This window comes from Lynx rufus, unplaced genomic scaffold, assembly GCF_022079265.1.
Source record: "Lynx rufus isolate CCGP_SWC_20201006 ecotype Redwood Valley unplaced genomic scaffold, mLynRuf1.p SCAF_1, whole genome shotgun sequence".
Classification (NCBI taxonomy): Eukaryota; Metazoa; Chordata; class Mammalia; order Carnivora; family Felidae; genus Lynx; species Lynx rufus.
Window position 1 is genome coordinate 28,639,323 of NW_025814823.1, and position 26,020 is coordinate 28,665,342.

General features: G+C 35.7%; 1 protein-coding gene across 1 annotated transcript in view; it reads left to right on the forward strand.

Moving 5' to 3' along the window:
• The window catches only part of VWA8 (von Willebrand factor A domain containing 8), a 374,773-nt gene that overhangs the window by 46,588 nt on the left and 302,165 nt on the right, over nucleotides 1–26,020 (forward strand). The window contains exons 7-9 of the mRNA XM_047074862.1: nucleotides 1,288–1,418; nucleotides 4,660–4,770; nucleotides 22,671–22,838. Of these exons, the coding sequence (XP_046930818.1) occupies nucleotides 1,288–1,418; nucleotides 4,660–4,770; nucleotides 22,671–22,838 (410 nt within the window). The remainder of the gene's footprint in view (nucleotides 1–1,287; nucleotides 1,419–4,659; nucleotides 4,771–22,670; nucleotides 22,839–26,020) is intronic.

Here is a 26,020-nt window from a genome sequence, read left to right on the forward strand (position 1 = left end):
GTTGTATTTTTATTTTTTAAAGAATTAATAAGCTATATTTTTCTTTGTTGTATTCAGTTTGTTTTGAATAACACTCCATGATTATTCTATGTGTCTACCAATGTACAAGGGCGAGAGTTTTTCTTATGTACCTAGGAATGCACTTTCTGGGTCACTGAGTGATTTACAAATGAGCAAACACAAATTAATTGTGTTAATTCAAACATTTATAAAATGCTTAGGCAGATGAGCAGATTGACAGATTTAATAGTAGACTTAGAAGGGCATTGAATGAAGTAGTCTTCTATTCCCAACAGTTGCACATGTAAGTCTTCAAACCTTCTAACTGTGAAGTTTGGAAGATCTCACAACCCATTGCCAACTTAAGTTATAATATAGTTTTCTTAAAATTTTCAAGACTGTGATAATCATTAATTGTCTGGGATGATTTAGTCATGTCCCTTTTAGAACAAAAGCATTGGGCTATAGAATTGTGATAATGATTCTAATTCCTTATATCACCCTTGAATATCACTTGTATTTCTTTAGTGACACTTAAATGTGACCATTCGAATGTTCTTGTAAGCTTTTAAATGTGATATCAAAGGCACCTGGGTGGCTTATTAAATTAAACCTCTGACCCTTGGTTTTGACTCAGGTAGTGATCTCCCAGTTCATGGGTTTGAGCCCTGCATCAGGCTCCTTGCTGGCAGTGTGGAGCCTGCTTGGGATTCTCTCTCTCTCCCTTCCTGTCTGACACTCGCCTGCTCATGCTCTCTTACTCCCTCTTTCTCAAAATGAGTAAATAAAATAAATAAATAACAAGTGTGATATTATGTGATTCTTTTTGATATCATAAGCTTTGTCCTGTTTTAACATTGGTAACAATGGTTTTAAAGCAGTAAAGCAGTGTGAGAATTCACCAGGTCGATGTATTGATGAATATGTGTGTTGTTCATGTATATAGAGAGATAGATAACACTTAAAAAAATTTTTTTTAATGTTTATTTATTTATGAGACAGAGAGAGACAGAGCATGAACAGGGGAGGGTCAGAGAGAGGGAGACACAGAATCGGAAACAGGCTCCAGGCTCTGAGCTGTCAGCCCAGAGCCCGACGCGGGGCTCAAACTCACAGACTGTGAGATCATGACCTGAGCCGAAGCCGGACGCCCAACCGACTGAGCCACCCAGGCGCCCTTAGATACACTTTTTAAAATATAATACACTATATGCCTTGATTGCTTAGAGGTTTATAAGTAGTAGTCTGATTTGCATTTCATTTCATCTTGTTTTTTCATGCTTGAAGTTTCAGACTCTCTGGCTCAATCTGTAATTCAGCATCTAAGATGGATGATGCAGAAGGATCTTTTGGGGCAAGATGTCTTTCTCATAGGACCTCCTGGGCCTCTTCGACGCTCTATTGCTATGCAGTACCTGGTAAGCAATCAATTCTTATGGATTCCTAAGGGTCTTAACTTTGATTAATTGTGTTCTAACATAAATTAAGATTAAGAATTTACAAAAATATCAAGATTATTCATTACTTGAAAAAATTTTAATGTTGAAGGATGCTTTCTTTAATAAGGAGTGTGGAATAAGTTATTTGGGAAGCAGATGTATATTGTTCATAGCTTTAACAAAATTTTGTTGTCACTAGAAAGTTCTCAACTTCTGATAAAAAAGAAATACAAATTCAGGCAATGAGTAGCAGATAGAATCAGCAACTATGAGGTTACAAAACAAAACTTAGTTTTATATTACATTATATAATACTATATGTTGTATTACATTATTATATTATTTTGTTATATTAATTTCATATTATATATTTTATATTTATATTACTCAAGAAATATCCTTTTTTCTTTTTTAAATTTTTTAAATTTTTGTTTATTTTTTTAAAATACAATTTATCGTCAAATTGGCTAATATACCGTGTGTAAAGTGTGCTCTTGGGTTTTGGGGTAGATTCCCATGATGCATCGCTTACCTACAACACCCAATGCTCATCCCAACAAGTGCCCTCCTCAATGTCCATCACCCATTTCCCTTCTCCCCCACCCCCCCAACAACCCTCAGATTGTTCTCTGTATTTAAGGCCCACATTTTAAAAAGCCAAATAATTCTCTTGACTTTTTGTTGTTATATGGTCTTTAAGGAGAGCCTACAGTTTGTCAAATATCTCTTATATGTTACACGCTTTTTTCCTTCACATAGATGAGAAAACAAGTTTATGAAATAACTCACTCAAGCTTTTTTCCAGCTAGTAAATGATAGAGCTAGACTTCAAGTCTTCTTTCTGACCTGTTATCCTCTTACATGTTTGTAGTTCTTTGAATACAGTTGTGAAGTGAGTTGAAATATTAAAATCTCAATCCAAATAAAAAAAATTGTATGAGACCTTTTCCCCCAGTTTGCCTGCATTAATAGGCATTGCTGTATTGATGGGAGGAAGATTGCCATCAGGTGAAGTTGTTCTGTCTGAAGATATTTTTTAGGATGAAGGGGAAGAACTTTACTTTAAGCTTCCTTGTGTTACTTGATATTGAAGAATTGATTTCTGTGCTATTTGAAATATGCTTCATGTCCTCTTTTATTTCAGTGGTGAATTTATTTTGGTACTTCCAAAATCATGTAGGGTGAGGATGATCAAAATACAATGGACAAATCAGAACTTAACTCTTTCTAGCCTGTACCTTCCATATCTTTTATTTGCTTCTGGAATGAGCTTGTGAGGTATAAGGGGTCATCATAGTATTATCCTCATTTTATTGATAAATAAGGCAAAAGCGGCTTGCCTAAGAATGCAAAGTCAGCTACCGAGAATCCATTCCGCCTGGTTCATTTCAAAGACCATAATATCTCACTCTGATTTTGTTTCTGGGCAAGATTCTGAAGCTTGTTAGGAGTGTGGAATGAGAAGGGCTAGGACATTATAGGTGTCTTGTGGGTTCAAAGATGCAATATAACCTGTATCTTTAAAAAAAGAAAACAGCAACAAACTTTAAATTGTGAATCAGAGCCAAGGCAGCTTAAGGATGTGGAAATACACATAAGAAAACAGTAGCCTAAGCTGCCTTGCAAACTCTGCCCTGGGTACTGTTGCTGTTAGATATAAGATCCCATGCTTAGTAATATCCAGAGTAGATGAAGTCTTTACAGGCAGAGATTTGGGGGCATAATTTGATAGTTGTGTTTACTTTATACTTAATTTATATAGAAGGAGTTGTATAGATAGCTCAACAAACTCAACACACCCCTGCTGCCTCCTTGATCTGCTGCTCCTGGTACTGTTTGAACTTGCTCATACCATTTCTGGGAAGCAGCAGCTGAGGAGACGTTGGCGTTTGTCTTGCCTGAGGAACCAGGATTATATCTTCAGTGTGGCAGTTCAGGGTGTTACTAGGTACAGTTTAACAATAAGAGGCGTCGCTTTGTCAACCAATATGACAGGGTTTTTCAGTGATCACATTCAGCCAATCAATGAAATAGACATGAAGGTACCAATAATATGTTAAGAAACAAGAAGGAGGCATCTGCTAAAAAGAGAAATTGTGTCTTTAGTCCAAAATTGTGCTTTCAGAGGCAATTCATTCTTATTTAGAAAAATATTGTTTGGTATCAACACATCTTTACCACTATGACGTGTGTTTTCTCTATTTAAAATGTTTTCTACTTTCCATACATACTTAAATTTATAGCACATGGGAACAGGCATATTTTATAAAACCAAAATGACAACTATGATATATTTTTATCAACATGGTACGGCAGAGAAAAAAAATTCTGTTGTGTGAAATACCCTCTTTTACCATTAATGGCGTGCTCATTCAATTTTTTCCCTTATACTTCAGTAAATTAATTTGTTCTCTCTGTTTAATAAGAACATATTGTATGCCTTACTCAACTGGAGAACATCATTGTTTTTAATTCAATGTTGTAAAACCAAGGCTAATGTTAAAACCTGTTTGTACATGGTTGTCACATGCAGGGAAAAATGATGTTAGGGATGGATAAATTATTCTAAAAGAAATGGATTCTGGATGATTTCTCCTTCAAATCAAAAATGTTTGTTTTCTATGAAAGAATTCTTTCTTCCCTCTCCTCCTGCTTTCATCCTTCTTCATCTTTCTCCCCCTGCATAGCTATCTATGTATGTCTTCCTTCTCTCTTCTGTTGACCTGACTACTGGTATTTACCTTATTTTCACACTTGGTAAAGTGTGATCTAATGTATCACAGACAGTTGGTAAATATTGGTTAATGGACTTAATTAATGTAGATCACCCTTTTAAAATAAGGTGAACATTACTTACTAAAATGTCTATCATTTGTAAAAAACAAAAAAAAAAAAACACCAAGTTGGCAAGTTATTACTCTTGATATTTGAAAAGAATTCTATAGAAGATATTAAGATTTATAATATCTGATTATAATAATAATTGCTAAGGAAGTACATAATTATCAAGTAGTCAACTATTGGTGCAGTAGAGCTCTGAGGAGAGGTACATACATGTTTTGATTAATGCTCAATGTTTTGCATTTTTCTCAAAGCTAAGACTCATGATTTCATTTAAAATGCTCATCTCTAGGGCAGTGGCATTGTCAGATAAGTGGCTCCCAAGAATATGTTGAGAATTTGTTTTAATTCTGGAACAATTTCACTCTTTGCTCTACAGGAGCTGACCAAACGGGAAGTTGAATACATTGCCCTATCAAGGGACACCACTGAAACTGATCTCAAACAGCGACGAGAGATCCGCGCAGGCACGGCTTTTTACATTGATCAGGCAAGTTCTTATCACACTCCAGCACATGAGTGTTTACTCCAGGTCTAGGCAAAATTGATTTTTAAAGTAGAAAGAGATTAGCTCACATAATAGTGAAAGATAGATGTACAGTGCTTTCTCTAGGCAGATTTAATTTAGATTTTTGGTTTCCTTGTTCTTAGAAATGCCTTCTGGGTTTAGCACTAAATAAAAAACTGCAGATGAAATTAGTGGTTCTAAAATGTTACCTAAAGAACAAGATGCTGATTTCTTAATTTTTAATTGTTTCCTACTACTTGCACATAGAAATTTGAATTTTTAAGAAAGAATTGAGATTTTAATATAGGAAGTTCTCTAGCACATTTATAACAGTATTCTCATTCTAAAAGTCAAGGAGTTAAAGGTATACTAAACATAATGAAACTAAATATATACTTTCAGGAACTATAGCTTTGTTTGAGGGAGGGTTTCTTAGGTACAGATTACCAACTATAATAATATTTTATGAATATTATAATGAAGCTTATTATACATTTCTTCAAATACATAGCTTAAAATATTAAATATTGTTATCCATTAGGAATACCTGATAGAAAAAAGGACAGAGACCTTATATAAGCAACTCATAGAGGAAAGATTTCAAATGTCCAATGTATTCATGACAAGATGCTTCTTGTTTACAAAAATAAAAATTGAAATATTAATGAGCTGCTTTTTTTCTTTCAATTCTCATATTGGCAAAGATTAAAGAATTTGCTAATGTCCATTATTGATGAGGAAGAAGGAGGAACAGCATTGCCGTTGGTGCAATTTTGAAAGAAAATTTGGCAATATCTATTAAAAGAAAAGAAATTAAATATATCTGGACCCAGAAGTTACGTTTCTGGCAATTTTATCTTCTTCCAAATGTTATTCACATAAAGTATACATAGTTATATGCAATGGTATTTACGATAGCATTGTTCAGTATCATAAAACTGTAAGTGAAAACTGTAATAATGTATATTTAGGAAACTAGTTAAACTAAGTTAAATAAATAATGGCAAGTAGAATTCTTTATAGCCATTAAAAAGAATGAGATGAATCTATGTGAATCTATATAGATTACTATATGTAGTAATAGGAAAGAAGTCCAGGATAAAGCATAAAAAATAAAGTTGCAAGACAACATAGATAATATGATTGTATTTATGGTAAAAAGAAAAAGAAATATATAAATGTGTATGTGTTGGAAATTTCCAGGAGGATGCACAAGAATCAATTAAAAGAGCTGACTTCTGTGGAAATGTGACAGCATCTCGGGTGGGGCGAGGAAGGAATTTTCGTAGTTCTTTAAATTTGAAGCTTCCTCATGAGCACACTATTACTTTATAATTAGAGTATACGTTTGACCTTTGAGCAATGAAGCAGTTAGGGGTGATGACCTCTGCGTAGTCAAAAATCTGCATATAACTTTTAGCTCCCCCAAACTTAACTATTTACTAATAACTTATTGTTGACCAGAAGACTTACCAATAACTAAGTCAATTAATGTATTTTGTATAAGTATTGTATACTGTATTATTACAATAATGTAAGAAAAAATAAAATGTTATTAAGAACATCATAAAGAAAACACATTTATAGTACTGTACTATGTTGACAAAAATCTGCATATAAATAAACCCATCCGGTTCAGACGCGTTATTCAAGGACCACGTGTAACTATAAAACAAAACAAAACAAAACACGAGTGAAAGAATTTTTGGACACCAGAATATTCATATTGTCTCATAGATTACATATTAATTAGAAAAGAAAAAATGTGCTTAAAATGGAGAGATTTGGCTGTCACCACATGAAATGATGGTGATCACATTTAGCATCCTGTAGTGAGAAAATCTGAGAAGTTCATGTTTCCAATTAAAAAGCAATCCTTTGTAGATGAAGTGCACAAGTATATTTTAAAGAACTCTGTTTTGTTCACATAATGCCAAGGTTCACTTTATACGTAGTTTCTAATTACTCATGGGAAAAGATGTACCTTGACAATGCCTGCTTCTTTTCTGAACCCCGTGAGGCCGAGAGTAAGGAACTGGGGAGAGAGCTTAGAAAACAAGACTACAGCCTAAATAGTGCAGAGGAGATTGGGATAGATTTAATGACACCGAAAGAATTGGCTTTGTTTGGTATAGATTTTAAAACATACTTTTTGAATGAATTTTATATCTGGATTGATTATTGCAATGCAAATAGTGAGGAAGAGAAAGTGGACTTTTATATGCTTATTATTTTAAAGGCACTTTAAGACTTTGTATTTCTTGAAGCATAAAGTAAATTATTTAGATAACACTGTGTAATATACTCTCCCTGCTGTTCTAAAAAGCATATTTTTAGGTGACATCTATTTTACAGTTTATAAAATATTTAAAGTGCTATTATAAATGTATGGTAGTATTTTTTCTTTGTTTTCTTGGCAAATCCTTCTTGTTATGACGAAAATCAGTTGTTCAGGATGTAATGCATTGACACCTTCAGAGCCTGTGATCATTGTATAGGAACATCGGTCCTTTTCCTGTTACTTCAGACTTGAGACTGTATCTGGTTTCCATATTTTTTCTTTTGTCTCTTAATAATCTTTATTCTTTGTTCATAATCAGATCTTAACAGTTCCTTGCTTACACCTGTGCAGTCTCATCACACCCAGAATAAAATCCAATCCCTTTAATATGCCTACAGTATTCTACAGGACTTAATCTTGTCTACCTCAGCTCCTTTCCCTCTTTCCCTTGCTTTCTAGGCTCCTGCTTACATGGTCTTGTTCTCTTAAAAATAGATTGAATGCTTTCCAGCTTCAGAACCTTTGTACTTAACGTTCCCTCTGCCTAGTATGATCTCCCAGATTTGTATATTCCTGCTTCCTCATCATTCAGATTGTAAATTCTCAGAACATTTAACTAATCACTGATGATGCCCACCCCATTGCCATATATATAGCCCTATATATCACATATTACACAATGTGATCTTCTGAGTATCCATCACTATTTGAATTTACCTAATTATTTCTTTGTTTCCATGTTTATTGTCATATTCCCCACTGGAATGTAACTTTCATGCTTAACTCTGACATCTAAAAACTGTCTGGAATATAATTGACACTTATATTTAATGACAGATTTCTCCTTTGGATAATCATTGTTGTTAAATTTTCAAGTAAATTAAAAATTAAATTTTTAAGTAAATTTTTTTAAGTAAATAGGTTCTGGATAAGACCAGGATGCTCACCAGTGGAAAAATATTTGTCTTTTTGACGCCTGTTTGGAGTCCTCAGAATGAATAATTCCCATCTGAATTCTAGATGAAGTTGCCAATTGATTACCAGCTAGTCATATATTTGTTAGACTGAAAGGTCTTTATTTAGAAATTTCTTTTATTTATTTAATATTGTTAACCATAGTCATAGAACAGTAAGAATAATAAATATTCTTAAATTGTTGTCTGCGATCAAAGGAAAGGCAGTATCTTCATTCATCAGTAGGTGATGGCTCCAACTTAGGTGGCCAACCTAGTTGGGAAAAATACCTGTGGCCATCAGGTGGGTGCTGGGAGAGGTTTGGATTTTTCAGTGTGGTCGATGTATGCACATATGACTGATGTTCAAGTAATTACTAATTGACATTTCAGCCAGAAACCTTGCCAAAACCTCTGATTCCAATTGAGGGTCATGACTATCAACCTAATCACTTATTTTCCTGCAGGATTAAAGATGATTGATGATAAGGTAAGAGGTTAAACTGAACTGCTACTCTTGAAGGTTGGAATTAGGTTAATAATTCTATAGTAGGGGATTTGTATTATTTTTTTCTGATGATATAAAAAATGTGGGGCACGTGGGCACCTCAGCCGTTTAAGCCTCCGACTCTTGATTTCAGCTCAGGTCGTGATCTCACGGTTTGTGTCTTTGAGCCCCACGTGGGACTCTGCTCTGACAGTATGGAGCCTGCTTGGAATTCTCTTCCTTCTTCTCTCTTTCTGCTCCTCCCCTGCTCTCTCTCTCTCTCTCTCAAAATAAATAAATAAATAAATAAATAAATAAATAAATATTAAAAATGCTTTTTGTAGCTATATGTGTGTGTTTATATATATGTATAGTATTAATAAATATTTATCAAAATGACTCCTATGTGTCAGGCACTATCTAGGGACAGTGAGCAAAAGAAACAAATTCCTGTCATTATGGAGCTTATGATTCAGTGGGGGAAACAAAAACATAGTAAAGAAGGATGGTATGATAAGGTAAATGCTAAAGGGCATTAGGAGGAATATAAAAATTACTTTTTAGGGGCGCCTGGGTGGCTCAGTCAGTTGAGTGTCTGACTTGATTTGGGCTCAGGTCATGATCCTAGGGTCATAGGATTGAGCCTCCTGTCAGGCTCTGTGCTGAGTGTGGAGCCTGCTTAAAATTCTGTCTGTCTGTCTCTCTCTCTCTCTCTCTCTCTCTCTCTCTCTTTCTCCCCCTCCCCCTCCCCCTCTCCCTCCCTCTCTCCTCTTCTTTCCCCCTCTCCCCCTTCCCCTCTCCTCCTCTTTCCCTCTCTCCCCCTGTCCCCCTCTCTTTCCCTCTCTCTCTTTTCCCTCTCTCTCCCCTTTTCCCTCTCTCTTCCCCATCTCCGCAGCTTGTGCGCTCTCTCTCTCTAAAATAAAATAGTAATAATAAAAAATAAAGTTACTTTTTATCTTCCCCTTCAAGACTGACAGTGTAAACATTTTTTCTTTTTTTAAATTTTTTTAACGTTTATTCAATTTTTGAGAGAGAGAGAACTGTGAGCGAAGGAAGGGCAGAGAGAGAGGGAGACACAGAATCTGAAGAAGGTTCCAGGCTCTGAGCTGTCAGCACAGAGCCCGAAGCAGGGCTTGAACTCATGAACCGCGAGATCATGACCTGAGCCGAAGTCAGCTGCTTAACCAACTGAGACACCCAGGCGCCCCAGTGTAAATATTTTCTATATTATTTTCTGTAATGCCTATATGCATATCTATTTAATCAAGTACAATAATTTTTACAAAAAATGTATACCATGTATATAAAATTTTATAGTCTGCTTTTTTAAAAACCTGATATTTTATAAGGAGCATCTTCTTATGACATTAGATATTCCTCAAAAGTATAATTTTTGGTGTCCATACAGTATTTCATCAAATAGGTATGCTATTATTTATTGAACATTCTCATTTTATCCACATTCCCATTGTTGGTAATTTGGGTTCTAAGTTTTCACTCTTCTAAATAACACTTTGGTAAATATCATTGTACTTATATCTTGTAATCACTATTTTTTAGGCTTGAATGTTAGAAGTGTAATTACTAATCAAAAGGTCTAGACATTTTCAAGAATAATTCAAGAATAATATATGTTGCCCAATTGCTTTCCAGGAAGTATGTTCATGGTTTCTTGTCAGTGTTGGGTCTTTCTTTATATGTACTTTGCCAAATTGATAGGTTTTAATTTGCATTAAAAATTACTAAGTAGGCTGAATCTTTTATATGTTTTTTTGGCTATTGCTTCTGTAAAACATCAGTGAATTGAGTGGATTTGGGAAAGGAGAAAGGGACTGATGAAATAACTTACAGTCTGTCGAGAAAATGTTGAAATTTACACTATGCTTGTCTATGTAGATATTTGCCAAAACGTATCCACTTGTTGATGTAAAGATAATTTAAATATTTTTTTTTAATTTTTTTTTTCAACGTTTATTTATTTTTGGGACAGAGAGAGACAGAGCATGAACGGGGGAGGGGCAGAGAGAGAGGGAGACACAGAATCGGAAACAGGTTCCAGGCTCTGAGCCATCAGCCTGACGCGGGGCTCGAACTCACGGACCGCGAGATCGTGACCTGGCTGAAGTCGGACGCTTTAACCGACTGCGCCACCCAGGCGCCCCAATTTAAATATTTTTTATATAGTTGCCTTGCAAAGCAGATTATAGATTAAGCTTCTTAAAAAGAATTGGTTAGAGAACAAATAACAAAATTTATATGACTGGTATTTTGACACCCATGCAGAAATAAGGAGACTAAAAAATATTTTGTTACCATATATATTAACTTTCCTTTGTCTCAGAAGATGAGATAGCCTGAAACAAACCCCTAAATCACTGATATTCTAACTCTTTAAAATTCTATTACTGTATTTTTTTTCTTACCTTAGTTGTTGACATTCTCTTTATTAATTCTGTGTATTGCCATGTGACTCCAAAGAGCTGGAGTGGAAGACTTTAAGTCAATAGAAGATTGCTTGCATTACCGAAGTGTGAGCCCATACAAATTAAGCTACAAATAAATTACGTTTAAACTTTAATGTCTGGCTGGGAGGAGACACTCAAGATAATCTGGGGAGTAGAAAGGCAGGATGGGAAGTTCAAATGATTTTCTGTAGCTTTTTCTAAGCCAGGAACCCTTTTCACATTAGAATCTTGTTAATTTGTTTGACACGAAACTGCAGTTCCATAATGTGTGATATATGTGTTTCACGTTAAGCATAAGAATGCATTTTAAATTTTTTTTTTTTTCAACGTTTATTTATTTTTGGGACAGAGAGAGACAGAGCATGAACGGGGGAGGGGCAGAGAGAGAGAGGGAGACACAGAGGGAAACAGGCTCCAGGCTCTGAGCCATCAGCCCAGAGCCTGACGCGGGGCTCGAACTCCCGGACCGCGAGATCGTGACCTGGCTGAAGTCGGACGCTTAACCGACTGCGCCACCCAGGCGCCCCAAGAATGCATTTTAAATAATTATATAATATTAAAATTTTTTTTTAATTTTTTTTTTTTTTTGAGAGAGAGAGGGCAAGGAGTGCGTGCTCACATGAGCAAGGGAGGGGCCGAGAGAGGGAGACAGAGGATCTGGTTCAGGCTCCATGCTGACAGCAGAGAGCCTGATATGGGGCTCAAATTCACGGAACCACAAGATCATGACCTGAGCTGAAGTCGGATGTTTAACCGATTGAGCCACCCAGGCGCCCCAACAATCATATAATATTTTAATGTAGTCTCTTCTGTTTTGGCTTATTCTAGAGTCTCCCTTATTTAATAGAAAAAATTAGGGTTAACCTTTTTATAATGCACTGCCTAAACATTGTAGGTCATTGAAAAGCAATTCCTAATAAATTGAGTAACAGTGCTATTGATCAGAAAATAAGATTTCTATTTTGTGAAAATGCATTTTACTTATTTTAGCAAATGGGGAAGAACATTTACTTGTCAACTTAATCCTATTTGTGGATGCTGAAGCCACTTTCCCCACGTAATCACTGTTAAAATTACAAAGTTGTATTTCAGAAGTTCATTGATAAATGAAGTATTCCGAATAAAATATTTATTTAGTATTCCAAATAAATATTTATTTCAAATAAGCTAGCTGGAATTTGGAAGGCATCACCTCCAGAAACAAGGCTATTGAGAGTGGCCGAACTCTGTTACTTGCACTAGGCCCTCTGTAACCATATGGTTATAATATGTTCTAATTGTCACTTGGATTGTTGGAAAAGGTCTCCCTATGTTCTGGCCTCTGTGTTAGAACTCAGGCCTCTGCTTCTTACCGTGTTGCCATCTTGCTCAGGCCAATTTTTATGTACTTATACGATGTTAACTGCTTGGCAGATTTGTATAATTCATTAAAAAGATCAAGGCACATAATATAACGCTGTAGGTTAACTATAATGGAATTTAAAATAAAATATAAAAATCAAGGCATAAAAACAACTTTTACTGAGACCTCTGTGCTTCGTGTGGCTGTGTCTAATCCTCAAAACATCCTTAGGAGGGAGGTGACTTCCCCGTTTCTAAGTAAAGCAACCGAGTCTTGGAGGGCCATGGTCACACAACTGATAAATAGCAGAGGTGGGATTTGAACCAGGATCTGCCCAATTCCAAAGTTTAGGTTCTTTTGTACCATATACTGTTTCCCTGAAAGAACAATGATGACGATACTGCTAATGGCCACAATGACTACAAGGATTATAGTATTGCTAGTAATAACAGCTAATCATTTTGTAAAGCTTTACTGTGAGCCAGAGGTTATGGTCAGTCTTCCCCATAATCTGTGAAATAAGCACCATAAATAGTGTAACTTTAGAAAGAAGTGGAGGCTCAGAGAGGTAAAGGACTAACCTAAATTACCCACAGCCTGTAAGTGGTAGAGCAGTGAAAAACCAATTTGATCCTATTCTGATACTTTAAAATAAAGAACTTAAAATGTGTTTTCGTTTTTCTTTGGCTTCATCAGTGCTGTTACACTGTAGCCATTCTGAGTCATTTGGAACCCTTTGGAGTCTATTTTCATTGAATTATGTCTATATTAATAATAATTTCTATTTATAGATTCGATCGCTTTAAATTTCTTTTTCCAGTACTGCTTTCTTTCATAAATAGTGACATTGTGCCGTACCCCTTGAGGATATTCTCATTTAGTAAATGAGGACACAGACCTCCAGACTAATTGTTTGCCTGAGGTCTTGTATCAAATCAGAAGCAAATCTAGAACAGGGGCTTAGACAGTTTTTGATTTTTAGGTCATACAGCATCTTTTATCTTGAAACCCTTCATGCCTATGTGTTGGGTTGTTTAAAGCTGTGATATAAGATAGTTTGTCCAGAAGGATTCTTGCTGCATTTTTCTGGTTTCTCTTTGAGGAAATTAGGTCTCTGGAGGTTCTATAGCTTGAAGGGCAGGAAAGGATTCTTATGGTTGATGTATTTTCTACTTTGAGTAACTATCACAAGTATTCATTCTACATAAAATATGTATGCATTGCTCCCTTTTTTTTTTTTTTTTTTTAGATTTCAGGAGAAAAAGTATACCACAATTATTTTATTTAAAAATCTGTATAGAAAAATTTTGAAATATGTAGCCTAAATCTCTCCTGCTGATAGTTAAACTTGTTCTGTTCTCTTCTTATAACAAGTGTGGGCATGGATAACTATTATCCTTCATATAAAAATTCTTCCTAAACTTACATAACAGCATCTTTTAACTGAGCCATTACATTTTTATTCCATAAACACTAAAAGCCCTCTGTGAGCCACTTTTGCTCCAGCCTGACATAAAAGGCAGGGTTCTCACCCCCTGAGGACCTGAGAATCTTGCTAGGGAGATGAAACAGGCATATGGGAGAACTAAGAAAACTTCAGCATTGTGGTTCCTCACATATGTGCTGAGCAAACAGAGGGCAAAGAGGGCACCAGTGTAAGGAGGGTAAGATGTTTGGATCTTTCTTGGGCACAAAATTTGTAAAATCTTTTTTTTTCTCATGCATCTCCAATTAAGTTTGAGACTGACAGCAGGGTACAATATGTACTATTACTTAATGGATTTACTATGTAGCTGTTTTTAACATTCTTCACCGATGTGATGAGACTGTATTAATAAAGTTTGACAGTACTTATTAAAGTATTTTCATCATTCTATAGACTATTTTAAGGAAGACTACAGGAAGAAAGATGATACTGAATTAGTAACTAGCATAATTTCTATAAATTCAGTGATTCAGATTTTGTTACTAAAAAGCATCTTCATAAGGTTTTCTCCTTTTAGCCAGTGTTCTTGCCTACATTAAAAATTTTTAATTTGCATATATATACTGGGTCTATAACCATGTAAATACAGGGCAAGTTGAGAAGAAAGTTAAAAATCTTGGGTGATCCTTTGCATGATAAGTTTTTTCTTTTTTTTTTTTTTGTAAAAAAAAAATACCACTCTTACACATTTATATTTCTCTTCTTATAGTCCTATCTCCTATAGTCCTATAGTAGCCATTCTCATTGCCACTTAAATTGTGTGTAAAATAAGTAAATAATTTAACATTGAGTTAACAAGAAAAAAGCTTAGGAGGATTTTTAAAAATAATATTCTTAATAATGTTGAGGTAAGTTGTGCAATCATAGTTCTTAGTGTTGAAATAGAATTTACAGATTGCATGATTCAGTCTCTTACTTCTAGCAGGTAAAATACCATCATCTTTAGGACAACTGAGAATTAGAGATACTGAGATATGGTGCCTGTTCCAATTGACTCTTTTAGTAAAGTGAACAGGAAGTGAATGAAGGCTCATGTTGGGATGGTGGATTGTGGATGGGAAGGGTGATGGATGCATGAGATATTTAGAGGTTACACTTATATTGTTTGAGACATGAGAAGTAATGAATTCTGTATGGCAGAAGAATCAATGAAATTTTAATTGAAAAAGACATCAGGAAAAAGGCCTGATTTAGGAAAGAAGTCATGATTTGATTCAGCATGTGAGTTGAACACCTGTATGGAGATGTTAAAAACAATATTTGGAAATGGGAGTGTAGAGCTCAGGAGGAAGGTTAGGATCTCACAGTATATTTCTCAAGAATAAGGAAATAAAAAAAATGAAACAACTGTTACCTGTGGTTGTTGCTGTTTAGTTGATGTAGCACATAACATAGCACCTGCCATATAATGGGTACTAGATGAGTGAATGAGGATTTGTGGGAGTAGGCTAGGTCTTTGCCAATGAAGTAACAAGTGAGAAAAGAGGAGGGGAAAAGGTTAAGGGTAGAGCCTTGGGAAATGCTTGCTTTTTTTCTTTTCTTTTCTTTTCTTTTCTTTTCTTTTCTTTTCTTTCTTCTTTTTTTTTTTTTTTTTTAAGAGAGCAGGAGTCAGAGGAAGGGCTGGGGAAAGGCAGAGGGGAAAACCTACTTAATAAATGTTTAAGGCAGAAGATGAAGCATAAGATAAGATCAAGGGAAGAGGGTTGGAAAAAGAACATGAAGATCAAGAAAATACCTGATTTTTGGCTGTTTGATTTTCAATGCTTGCAAGTGAACAGTTTGAGTAAAATAAGGGTAATGGAGGCTTATTAGAGGCAGTGTGTATGTGGACTGTTTTTCAAGGGGCTTGAAGATGAAGAGAGGATCTTAGGTATCAGGAGACTGTAGGTTTTATTCAAGTACAGACATGTTTGTAGAAGAGAAAGAATTTGAAAATGCAATTAAGAGGTCATATAGTTGGTGGAAGATTTTGGAGGAGGTGGGAGGGGCTGCCACTAAGCTCAAGGTAGGTAGAGCTAGTCTTAGAGCCAGGGTGGGGGGTGGAGGGGGGGAGGAGTGATTGTCAAGAACAGAAATCAGAGTAGAGTAGAAAGATGAGGACACAGAGGGGTTGTGTGATGGAGGGAAGAAAAGTCATGGAATCTCAATTCAGATGACTTTAATCATCATGGGAAAGTACTGGACAAAATCATGTGAAAGAGTTGAAAAAGACTGGCAGTTTGGCTTGGCAATAACTTTTATAGGATGTGAAGGAAATTCTTTCTAAATAGTAGTGAGGATTTAGCTGAGGTTGACCAATGCGAATTTGTAGTGGCCTCTCCTCACATTGTATCAGAGATTTGTAATAGAGCTAATGGAAGGAACAAATGTTCCATCTCTAGAACATTGTGATTGTCTTCCCCAAATCATCCTATGGACTTATGAATTAAGGACTTTTAAAATAAGGTTGTTAAAAGAAGAAGCATATTTACTTGGGGTTTAGTAATTAGGTAAGAAATTGCATAGTTCTCTTATTCTCTTTCTTTTATTCCTTAGTCCTAGACAGGGGATTATAGCCTTTTCAGTATATGACACATTGTGGACCTTTCTGTAGGTTAGTAAAGATAGGGCTAACTCATTATTTTTGATAGCTGTGTAGTAGTCCATCCTATTGAGTTATTAAGGTATATTTTGCCAATCCTCTAGCATGGCATTTGGGGTTTTTTTGCAATTATAAAATTGTTTTCATGTATCACTGTATATTTTCCTGACTATTCTCTTAAGATAAAGTCCTTGAAATAGAATTGTTGGATTAATGAACATAGCCATTTACATTTTTAAAAATATTGTGCCAAATTATTCTTCATAAGGTTGTCATTTTGTACATAGACCAACCACAAATGAGAATGCCAGTTTCCTCTTAACCTTACCAACACTGGGTATTACCATTCTTAAATCTTTGCCAGGTTGAAGTTCTAAAAACATCTTGTTTTACCCTGTAGCTCCTTGTTAACCAATGAAATTGAAAATATTTTATTATGGTGTTCATTGGTATTTTATAGCAGTACTATTCATTTCTTAATAATCTGAAAAAATCTTTTTATATTAAACATTTATTTGGCCTTTGTTATATATGTTGCAAACATTTCTTCTAAGTTTTCAGTCTGTGTTTTAATTTTTTTGTTTACTATATGTAAAAATTTTAATGTAATAATTTTGTCTTTTCCTTATTGGCATCTGCTTTTGAATTAGCAGAAAGAATTTCTGTGCTTTAAGATTACTTAAAAAGTCACATGTTTTCATGTAGTAATTATGTGGTTTTACATTTACCATTAAATTTTTTAATTCATTTGGATTCCTTTTCCAAATTCCTAATTTCCACTATTTTGAAATGCCATTTTTCTCATATATTAAAATCTTTAAGAATTTTCGTTAACTAGGTTTTAAATATGGAAAAGGTAGTCCATGTGATCAGGGCAAAAAAAAATGCACGTGGTACACAGGATTCACATGAAAGAATCTCTCACCCCTTATTCTCCTTTCCCAGTGTTTCTTGTTCACACATTAAATTTCTACATATACTACATCATACCATTTTATTCTATTCTGTTCATTTGCCTATGTATTCATTTTTTTCATCTATTTTTTAAATTAAGGTCTCTCCTTTATTCTTTTACAGACCTTCCTGGCAGTGTTTCTAATGAATTATTAAGGGGAAGTTAGAGACATTTAGAAGGCACTGTCAGAAACTGGATCCTTGCCTGATTTGTTTTTCTTACATTAATATTTAGTTGGGGAAAGAAAGAACTTAGGCAATTTTTTGTAAGTAAAATAAAAAACAATTTTGTTAGTGAAACAAACAAAAAAAAAGAAGCTTAAACTAGAGTTTGTTACATTTTCAAAACAATTTATCAAGAAGTGTCAGTTACTGATTACATCACATAGGGATCATAGTACAATAATGGGTTATGTTGAACTACCTCTTTCTCTAGGTAAATTTAGGCAAAAGACTAGTTCACTGCTACTCGGTTCCAGAGATTTCTTTGATTTGACAATGTACTGCCGCTAGGATTTGTAGTAGTAGTCATGGCACTTCTGACTCCAAACGTATGGGTTTTCTGCACCAAGCGGTTCTCCAATTCCCTGCGGACACCAGCTGGGTATCCCATAATTTTATTCCATTCGGACACTAACTACCTGGAGTTAAACACAGACCCCACAAGTTAGGGGTCAGTCCAAGACAGGCCCCATTTCAAGATGCCAGTCACAAGTTTGAGTCATCTATACTTCTGACTGTCGGGCTGTATGTAAGTGATTCTCACAACCCCCTCCTCCAGTTTAATAATTTGCTAGAATGGCTCATAGGACTGAGGGAAACACTTCTATTTACTGGTTTGTTATAAAGGACATAGTAAAGGATAGAAATGAATAGCCAGATGAAGAAGTGCATTAGGTGGAGACAGGAAGGGTCCTAAGCGTAAGAGCTTCTGTCCCTGTGGCATTTGCAGTGTGCCACCCCCTGACATGTGGATGTGTTCACCAACCTGGAAGCTCTCCAAATCTTACTGTGTAGTGCTTTTAAGGGGGTTCCAATACATAGACATGAGTCATTAAATAAATCAGTGGCCATTAGTGATTAATTAAATCTTGCCTCTCTGGGGCTGGGGCCTAAAGTTCCAGCTCAAACTGTGGTAGGTTTTTCGGGCAACCAGCCCCAACCCTAAAGCTATTTAGGGGCCATTCAAGATATGTCTTATTTGCATAAACTCAGGTGTGTTTGAAAGAGGTTTATTTTGAATAAAAAAAGACTCCTCTCACCCCTATCACTCAGTAAATTCCAAGGGTTTTAGGAGCCTGCAGCAGGAACTGGGGATGAGACCAAATATATATTTCTTATTATATCACAATATCACAATTGATTTGAAAAATAATATGAATTTGGGGAAATGTGATTGTAGTTACCTCTAGAAGTCTTTAGGGCACGCTGCAGAGTCACGTAAATTTTGAGTTGAATGGAGTCGCTTGTGTGTGTATAAATGTATTGTGCAGATTTTGTTTTTCTAAATAGGCACACAACAAATTCCAAGGCCTAGTAAAACTAAACTCCGAAGTTATAATCATCTGCGTTTGCATTATTCATTGACCTCTTCTTCATCGACTCCATTTCTCCATCACTTAAGGATAGGTTAAAATTTTAGCATTACCATTTTCAAGCTGTATAACCTGTCTTCAGTTGAACAACTGGGTAAGATATTGTGTACTTTGATTTTTTTTAATGTTTATTTTTGAGAGAGGGAGACAGAGCGTGAGCAGGGGAGGGGTAGACAGAGAGGGAGACACAGAACCCAAATGCAGAATCAGAGGCAGGGTCCAGCCTCTGAACTGTCAACATGGGGGGCTCAAACTCACAAACACTCAGATCTTGACCTGAGCTGAAGTCCAATGCTTATCCGACTGAGCCACCCAGGCACCCTGATATTGTGTACTTAAGAGGACTGTCATGAAGATTAAATTAAATAACATAAATGGAAGAACTTGATACATACATGCCAGTTATTACTCTGTAGAGACCCTACCACTTTCCCTTTCAGTAGTTGGGTCAAACTATCTCCAACATCAAGTACCAACTTCTTCAGTTTTATTTCAGTAATTATGCACTCTCTTTTCTGTCTTTCTCTACCAGCTCTTCCTCATCACCATTTGAACGTGTTCAATTTCTTGCTTCATTAAAAAAAAAAAAAGGCTACCATCATCCACACTGTCCCCAGCTGGCAGCAGCTGGCCTCTCCCTTCTTTTCATGGCCATTTTGTAGAATGTTGCTCAACTTGGGCTTGTCTTATGTTTCCTCATGAGTTGATTGAGATCATGCATTTTTAGTAAGAATACTGTAGAAGTGATGTTGTATCCCTCTCAGGGCATTATATTAAAACTTTAGTACATGAAATTGATACATCTCTTTAGTGGTAATGTTAATTTTGATCACTTGGTTAAGGTGGTAACTACCGGCTTCCTCCACTGTTGCATTATTTTTCCCTTTGTCTCTTTGAGTCTCTACAAATATTCTATTTCTCATCATACTTTTCCCCACTAATTTTACCATCCATTGATGATTCTTGTTTCCGGTAGTTACTGTTATGGGGATTTTCTATCAGTTTTTAATAGTAGAGGTCCTTAACTTGCGGTTTCCGTGGTATACATATTTTGTATCCATATACATACATATTTTGCTCATGCATTTTACTCGGAGAAGAGGTACAGCATTTGTCAGGTTTCCAAGAGGTCTTTAGATAGTGTTTTCTTTTTTCATCTATCACTACTTCCTCAACTTTATGGTCACAGCACCTATATCCATTAGAGCAGATGAAAGGAATTCCTTATGTATTTGGCTTCTGTTTCTGGTCTTTCACTGTAGCTTATTCCACATCTCTCTGAAAAGATTCTGTACATAAGAAACCAAAATATACCTGAGGTGAATAAAAGCAGTATTTGTTGTTGTCTTATGTTGTCTAGACTTTGTCTTCCCTGGCCCACAATTGGGAAACCATTAAATTTTGATATCTGTATTTCTAGTTTTATGTCAGAGAACATGTATTTTCATCTTTATGAAGTTTTTAAAAGTCAGATACAGAATTTAGCCTGTCTTGTAACAAAGGTTGATAAAACTTTTTAAAAGAATATTGCCACAGGTTGTGATAGCTTAATTGTAATTGTTTCTCTTTTATTACAAGTTATACTTTCTTGGAGTAAATAGATGCTCGTGAAAGAAAGCTTTATTGAGACCTTAGCTGAAACATGAATTTTTATAAGAAGTAGTTTATGATTTTATTTTTAATTCCAAAAACATTTCTATGGTTTTGTCTTTTATACAGCTGGCGAAAATGAGATTCTTATATTTTTGTTTTTTAGGAAATACTATATCACTTATATGCATGCATTTTTTTTTAAATAAAGGTATTACCACAAGATGGCTAGTTTGGCAGAAAAGAATTAAAATATATGTGATAATTATAATTCTGAAGGATTATGCATGAATTTATGTAATTTAATGGGATGATCATGTTGAGTCTAATTTAGTTTTCATAAAAGTTTATATTTAAAAAAATTTTTTTAATGTTTATTTATTTTTGAGAGACAGAGAGAGACAGAGCAAAAGCAGGGGAGGGGCAGAGAGAGAGGGAGACACAGAATCCGAAGCAGGCTCCAGGCTTCAAGCTGTCAGCACAGGGCCCAATGCAGGGCTTGAACTCACAAACCGTGAGATCATGACCTGAGCTGAAGTCGGTGCTTAACCGACGGAGCCAGCCAGGTGCCCCTAAAAGTTTATATCTTTAAATAATACATAAATATCTGAAATAAACCAAATTCTACAATACAGTGTAAAATTCAACATTTTGTTGCAACAATGCTTGAATAAACAATGTCTGTTTTCTTTTCCACACTTGGAAAGTCAATGCTTTGCTGTTTGAGAAATTTCTTAGGAAATTTCTTGGGGAGCTTGGACTTAGTAGGGAGGAGATCTGAGAGGTAAGGGGGAGCCTGAAGTAGAGAGGTGGTAGAAGGGATGAGTTCAAGAAATATTAAAGAAGATAAATCATCAAGGACATGGTGATGAATTGAATACAGGAGGTAAGATAGAAATCAAAGATCCTGGCATGGGTGAATGGTCTTCCCACCTTAAATAGAAAGTATGAGAGGAAGAGCAGATTTGGGGGAAAAGATGATGTGCTCAGTGTTGCACAGGGGAGGCTGAGGTGAGCTTGTGGTTGGAGACATCCATGTGATGGGGGGACTGTGGTCGAGCTGGGAGGAGCTCAAGATTAAAGAATCATCTGCATAAAGGTGATTGGAACTTTGTTACTGAGTGAGATTACTCAGGCCAGACCTCATAGAGTAAGAAGAGTTGTGGGTTAAAGATGTGATTCTTGGATTACCTACATGGAATGGACAGGCAGAAAAAGAGAAACAGTTTTGTAAGAGAATGCAGTGGCATGGATGCTGAGGAAGGAGACTTTGAAGGAGAGAGTGAGAACATACATTTAGCACATTAATCCTCTGCCTGTTGTTGAATGAGCAGGAGAAATGTCATTGAGGTTTTCTTCCTCTTTTTCTTAAATCAGATTTTCAAGGGTTTTGACCCAAAAGTAGTTTTTTTCTATTTTGTTCAGGATTTATCGATTAAAGAAAGATATTTTTTTCACATCTTTAGTACATTTTTGTATTATAGTTTTCCTGTCTCTTACCATTTGGGACCCACTTTATTTCCTATTTTTCTCTATTACTAATTTTTTTAACTTTACATGGAAGACTTACAGGACTATGGTTATAACCAGTCTGATGTAAAACCTGACTCTTTCTGGTTTGGTAAGTTTGTGATGTTGTCAGCTTTGAACATTACCCTAAAGCTGAATTCATTTTGTTGGTGACTCTGTTTGAAAGCTCACAATCCCCGCGAGTGCTCACCTAGCTTATTTGATCCTCACCAGAAGCTTATGGGATAGATACCCCAGATTGTAATCTTCATTTCTTTGTTCTAGTTAAGGAATTCATTTTCTTGTTTAATTATGTGACTGATTCAAAGACAGCTCCTAGTTGTCTATTTCACCAGGCATATGTATAAAATGTTGCAGCTGAAAGAAAACTCAGAGATCATTTCTTCTCATCTCCATTTTATAACTAGTGAAACAGGCCTAAAGAGAGAATCACTTGCCTAAGATTACATGGGCAGATAAAGCAAAATCAAGGTCTGGAACCCAGCTTTCCTGATTTCTGGTCCCTATAATAACGACCACAAGTGTAATTTGTGTAAATTACAAGTGTAATTTGTGTAAAATTAGGCCATGCTCTGGAATCTTCAATATGCTCATGTTGCTTTTGTTTCTTGGAAATAGTGTGCGGTTCGTGCAGCCACAGAAGGCAGAACTCTTGTTTTGGAAGGCTTGGAAAAGGCGGAGAGGAATGTTCTGCCTGTTTTGAACAACTTGCTGGAAAATAGGGAGATGCAGCTTGAAGATGGACGCTTCCTAATGTCTGCAGAGCGTTACGACAAACTTCTCCAAGTAAGAAAAGAAAACTCTGGCTCCCTTATCTTGGCTATTGAGCTATGGATGGTGCTGTTTGTTGTATAAGACATGATTGTATCAGAGTGAGGACAGTGTTCAGGTGGCTCATGTCTGTGGTGAATTGCTGCAGTTAACGGTCATGAGGTTGCAGTTTCACAAGGTTCTTCGGTTTGCAGATCATATTAGACGACCTCTCAGATTTTTAGTTTGGTTTTTTTTTGCCCATGTAATAACTATTTTTTTCTTTTCTCCCCTCTCCTTTAAATTCTGTCTTCTCTTTTTCCCTCCTTTCCTATCTTCCTTTTCTGTCCTTCAACAACTATGTACTGAAAGTCTAATGGCTTCTAGACAGTGCTGGGAAGACAGAGCTGAATAAAGTGTAGTTCTTGCCCTCCAGAAGCTCAAACTCCAGGAGATATTGCCAGAATTGAATATGATATTTAAAAGATACCTAGATGATCCAAGCTATCCATATCTGATGCCTGGATAATTGTAAGAGTCTCTTAAAAAGCCCCAATTTCATTCTGGCTGCCCCACAGCAGTTAGTGATCACTTTAAAACATGGGACAGGTTAGGTCAGACCTCTCTGTTCTAAACCCTCTCCTCGCTATGAAAAAAGTTTTACAATGGAGAATAGGGTCTTGTCTGATCTGGGCTCTTAGTGCCTCTTTGGGCTTATCACCTGCTATCCTTTTTTATTCCACTCCAGCTAATAGTATTCTCTTTACTAAAACTTACTAAACTTTACTAAAACTTTACTGCTGGGTAGGCATTCTCCTAGTGCTTTGCAAGTCACTTTGTTCTTCCAGAATGGTTTTTCTCCAGATATCTGCCTGGCTCACTTCTATACTCCTTCAAGCCTTTGCTCAAATGTTACATTATTGATGAAGTCTGCTCTCACCTCCTATTTGACATTGCATTGTCCTCTCTGCCCCATGCTCTCTGACCCTGCTCTATTCATTGCCTTAGTCTTCTGACATCCTACATAATTTACTGACTTGCAATGTTTTAGTTCATTCACTGCCTCCCTCCACTAGATTTCAACTTTCACTAGGGCAGGGCTTTTTGTCACTGATGCTATTTCAAGCTCTTAGAACAATGCCTGGCACTTGGTGGGTGCTCAGTAACTATTTGTTGAATGAATGGATGGATAAGTGCAATACTTTAAATGCTGTGATGCCAGTTGATACAAAAAGAAAAACAATAAGAGAGTGTGGGGCCCTTTAGAGGCTTTGGAGAAGGGCTTCACGTGACGTCACAAAAGGACAAAAAAGGGCTCATAGAGCCCTTGCTCTAACCGAGAGCTCTGCCTCTGTATTCCATGACTTAGAGTCTCTCTGACACCTGTGCTGTCATGTGTGACATACATATGTATGCTAATTTTATTGCCCCAAGTTGGCTACAGATTGCTGAAGAGCAGAATCTGTGTCTTATGTTTCTTCTAGATAAAGCTAATACAAGCCTAGGACACACTAGGCACTAAATAATACGTGTTGACACCAGAGGGTCTGATTGACCTGATGCTCCAAGGCTAGCAGGACCGGAAATATCTCTTTCTGATTTCCACTGTGCAAGTCTGTTTTCTCAGAAATCTGTCTTGCTATCCTTTTAGCACTGTTTCTTTACTGTTTATGGGAGTTTCTAGATGCTATTTTCATTGTGCGGTATAGTTGTCTTGTTTTGGACCTCTATCTGAAGATGGCATCATGCTAATATAATTAGAAGGGGATAATTGAGGATTTAATTGGTAAGAAAAGTTAAATTTATTCATTCATCCATATTGTTATAGTTAATTTACTAAAAGACGATTCTTTATTTAAATTTATTTTAAATTTTAATTAATATTTTACAAATAAAATGACTTCAGATAAATATATTAATTTATATTTATTACTTTTAGAGTAGGTAGATATTGGTGTATGCGAGACATTTTCTCTTTAGATACTTTCTAATTATAAAAGAACTATTATTTGCCCCTGTATAGTTATTTGCTATTTTTTTTAGTTATTTCCCATTTTTAATAGATTTTTTAAAAAATATTTATTTTTGAGAGAGGGAGAGAGCACAGGAGAAAGCAGGGGAGGGGCAGAGAGATAGAGAATCTCAAGCAGGCTCTGCACTGTCAGTGCAGAGCCCGATGGGGAGGCTCAAGTTCACAAACCATGACATCATGACCTGAGCCGAAATCAAGAGTCAGACACTTACATGTGCCCCGTTATGTGCCATTTTTACTAAATGATTTAGAGTTTAGTAAATGATTTCATATTCAGAAATGGATTTTTTTTAAAGTATAGAAGTTACTTCACAATAAAAGTTTGATATATTCTTTGTGTGAGAATTTTTGCAGAGTTATTAAACATTTTACTTTATGTAAGAATTTGAGATACGGGGTCAAGAGGGTTTTAGTATACAAGGAGTGCTTGTTAATATTGAGAAGGATGTATTACATTGTTTTTCCCAATGTAAATATCAGTATAAATACATAGTTTTAATTCATAATTGTCATTTCTATATTTATAGAATCTGTCTCATAGGAATGTCATAGAATATAGGCAAGATCCCTTCACAGAACATCACCACCTTAAGACAATTTCTATGATAAAAGGATTTCAACACCATTTAAGTCCCACTTATTTCTAGCTAGATTCAATGTACTAACTTTGAATGTTTCAAAATGTTAATGGTTTCATAGAGGTGTTTGTAGTAGAATTTTGTTGTTATGGAAACGGATATAATCAGTCTGTATAAATTTCATTTATATCCAGGTTATTATTTTTGGGTAAGTGGAAAATAAAAATATTTAACTCTCTGAAGATTACACTCTTGGCTTTTCAGATGGTCTAGATCCAGGCTCTTGTTTTCTAGCACATGTGACATAGTATCACTGTTAGTCCTGTTAATTAAATGTGGGGTCATAGGTTTGGTTATGTTTTTAAATTACTTCATGCAATCAAAAAACATTTGTCCTATTATGTTTAAGAGGTAGTAAGTCCTCCTATGAGCCTGGATCCAGCATGAGGTGGTAATGAACAGAAGTCATTGCACACATGCATAGTGGTAGAAGCTTGCATAGGATAGAGCGGAGGGGTACAAAAATGGTTCTGATGGAGGGAGGGGTTAGAAAGAGGCCCATTTTAGTGATGATGTTCTTTGTGCTGAGCTTTAAATGATGCTTGTAT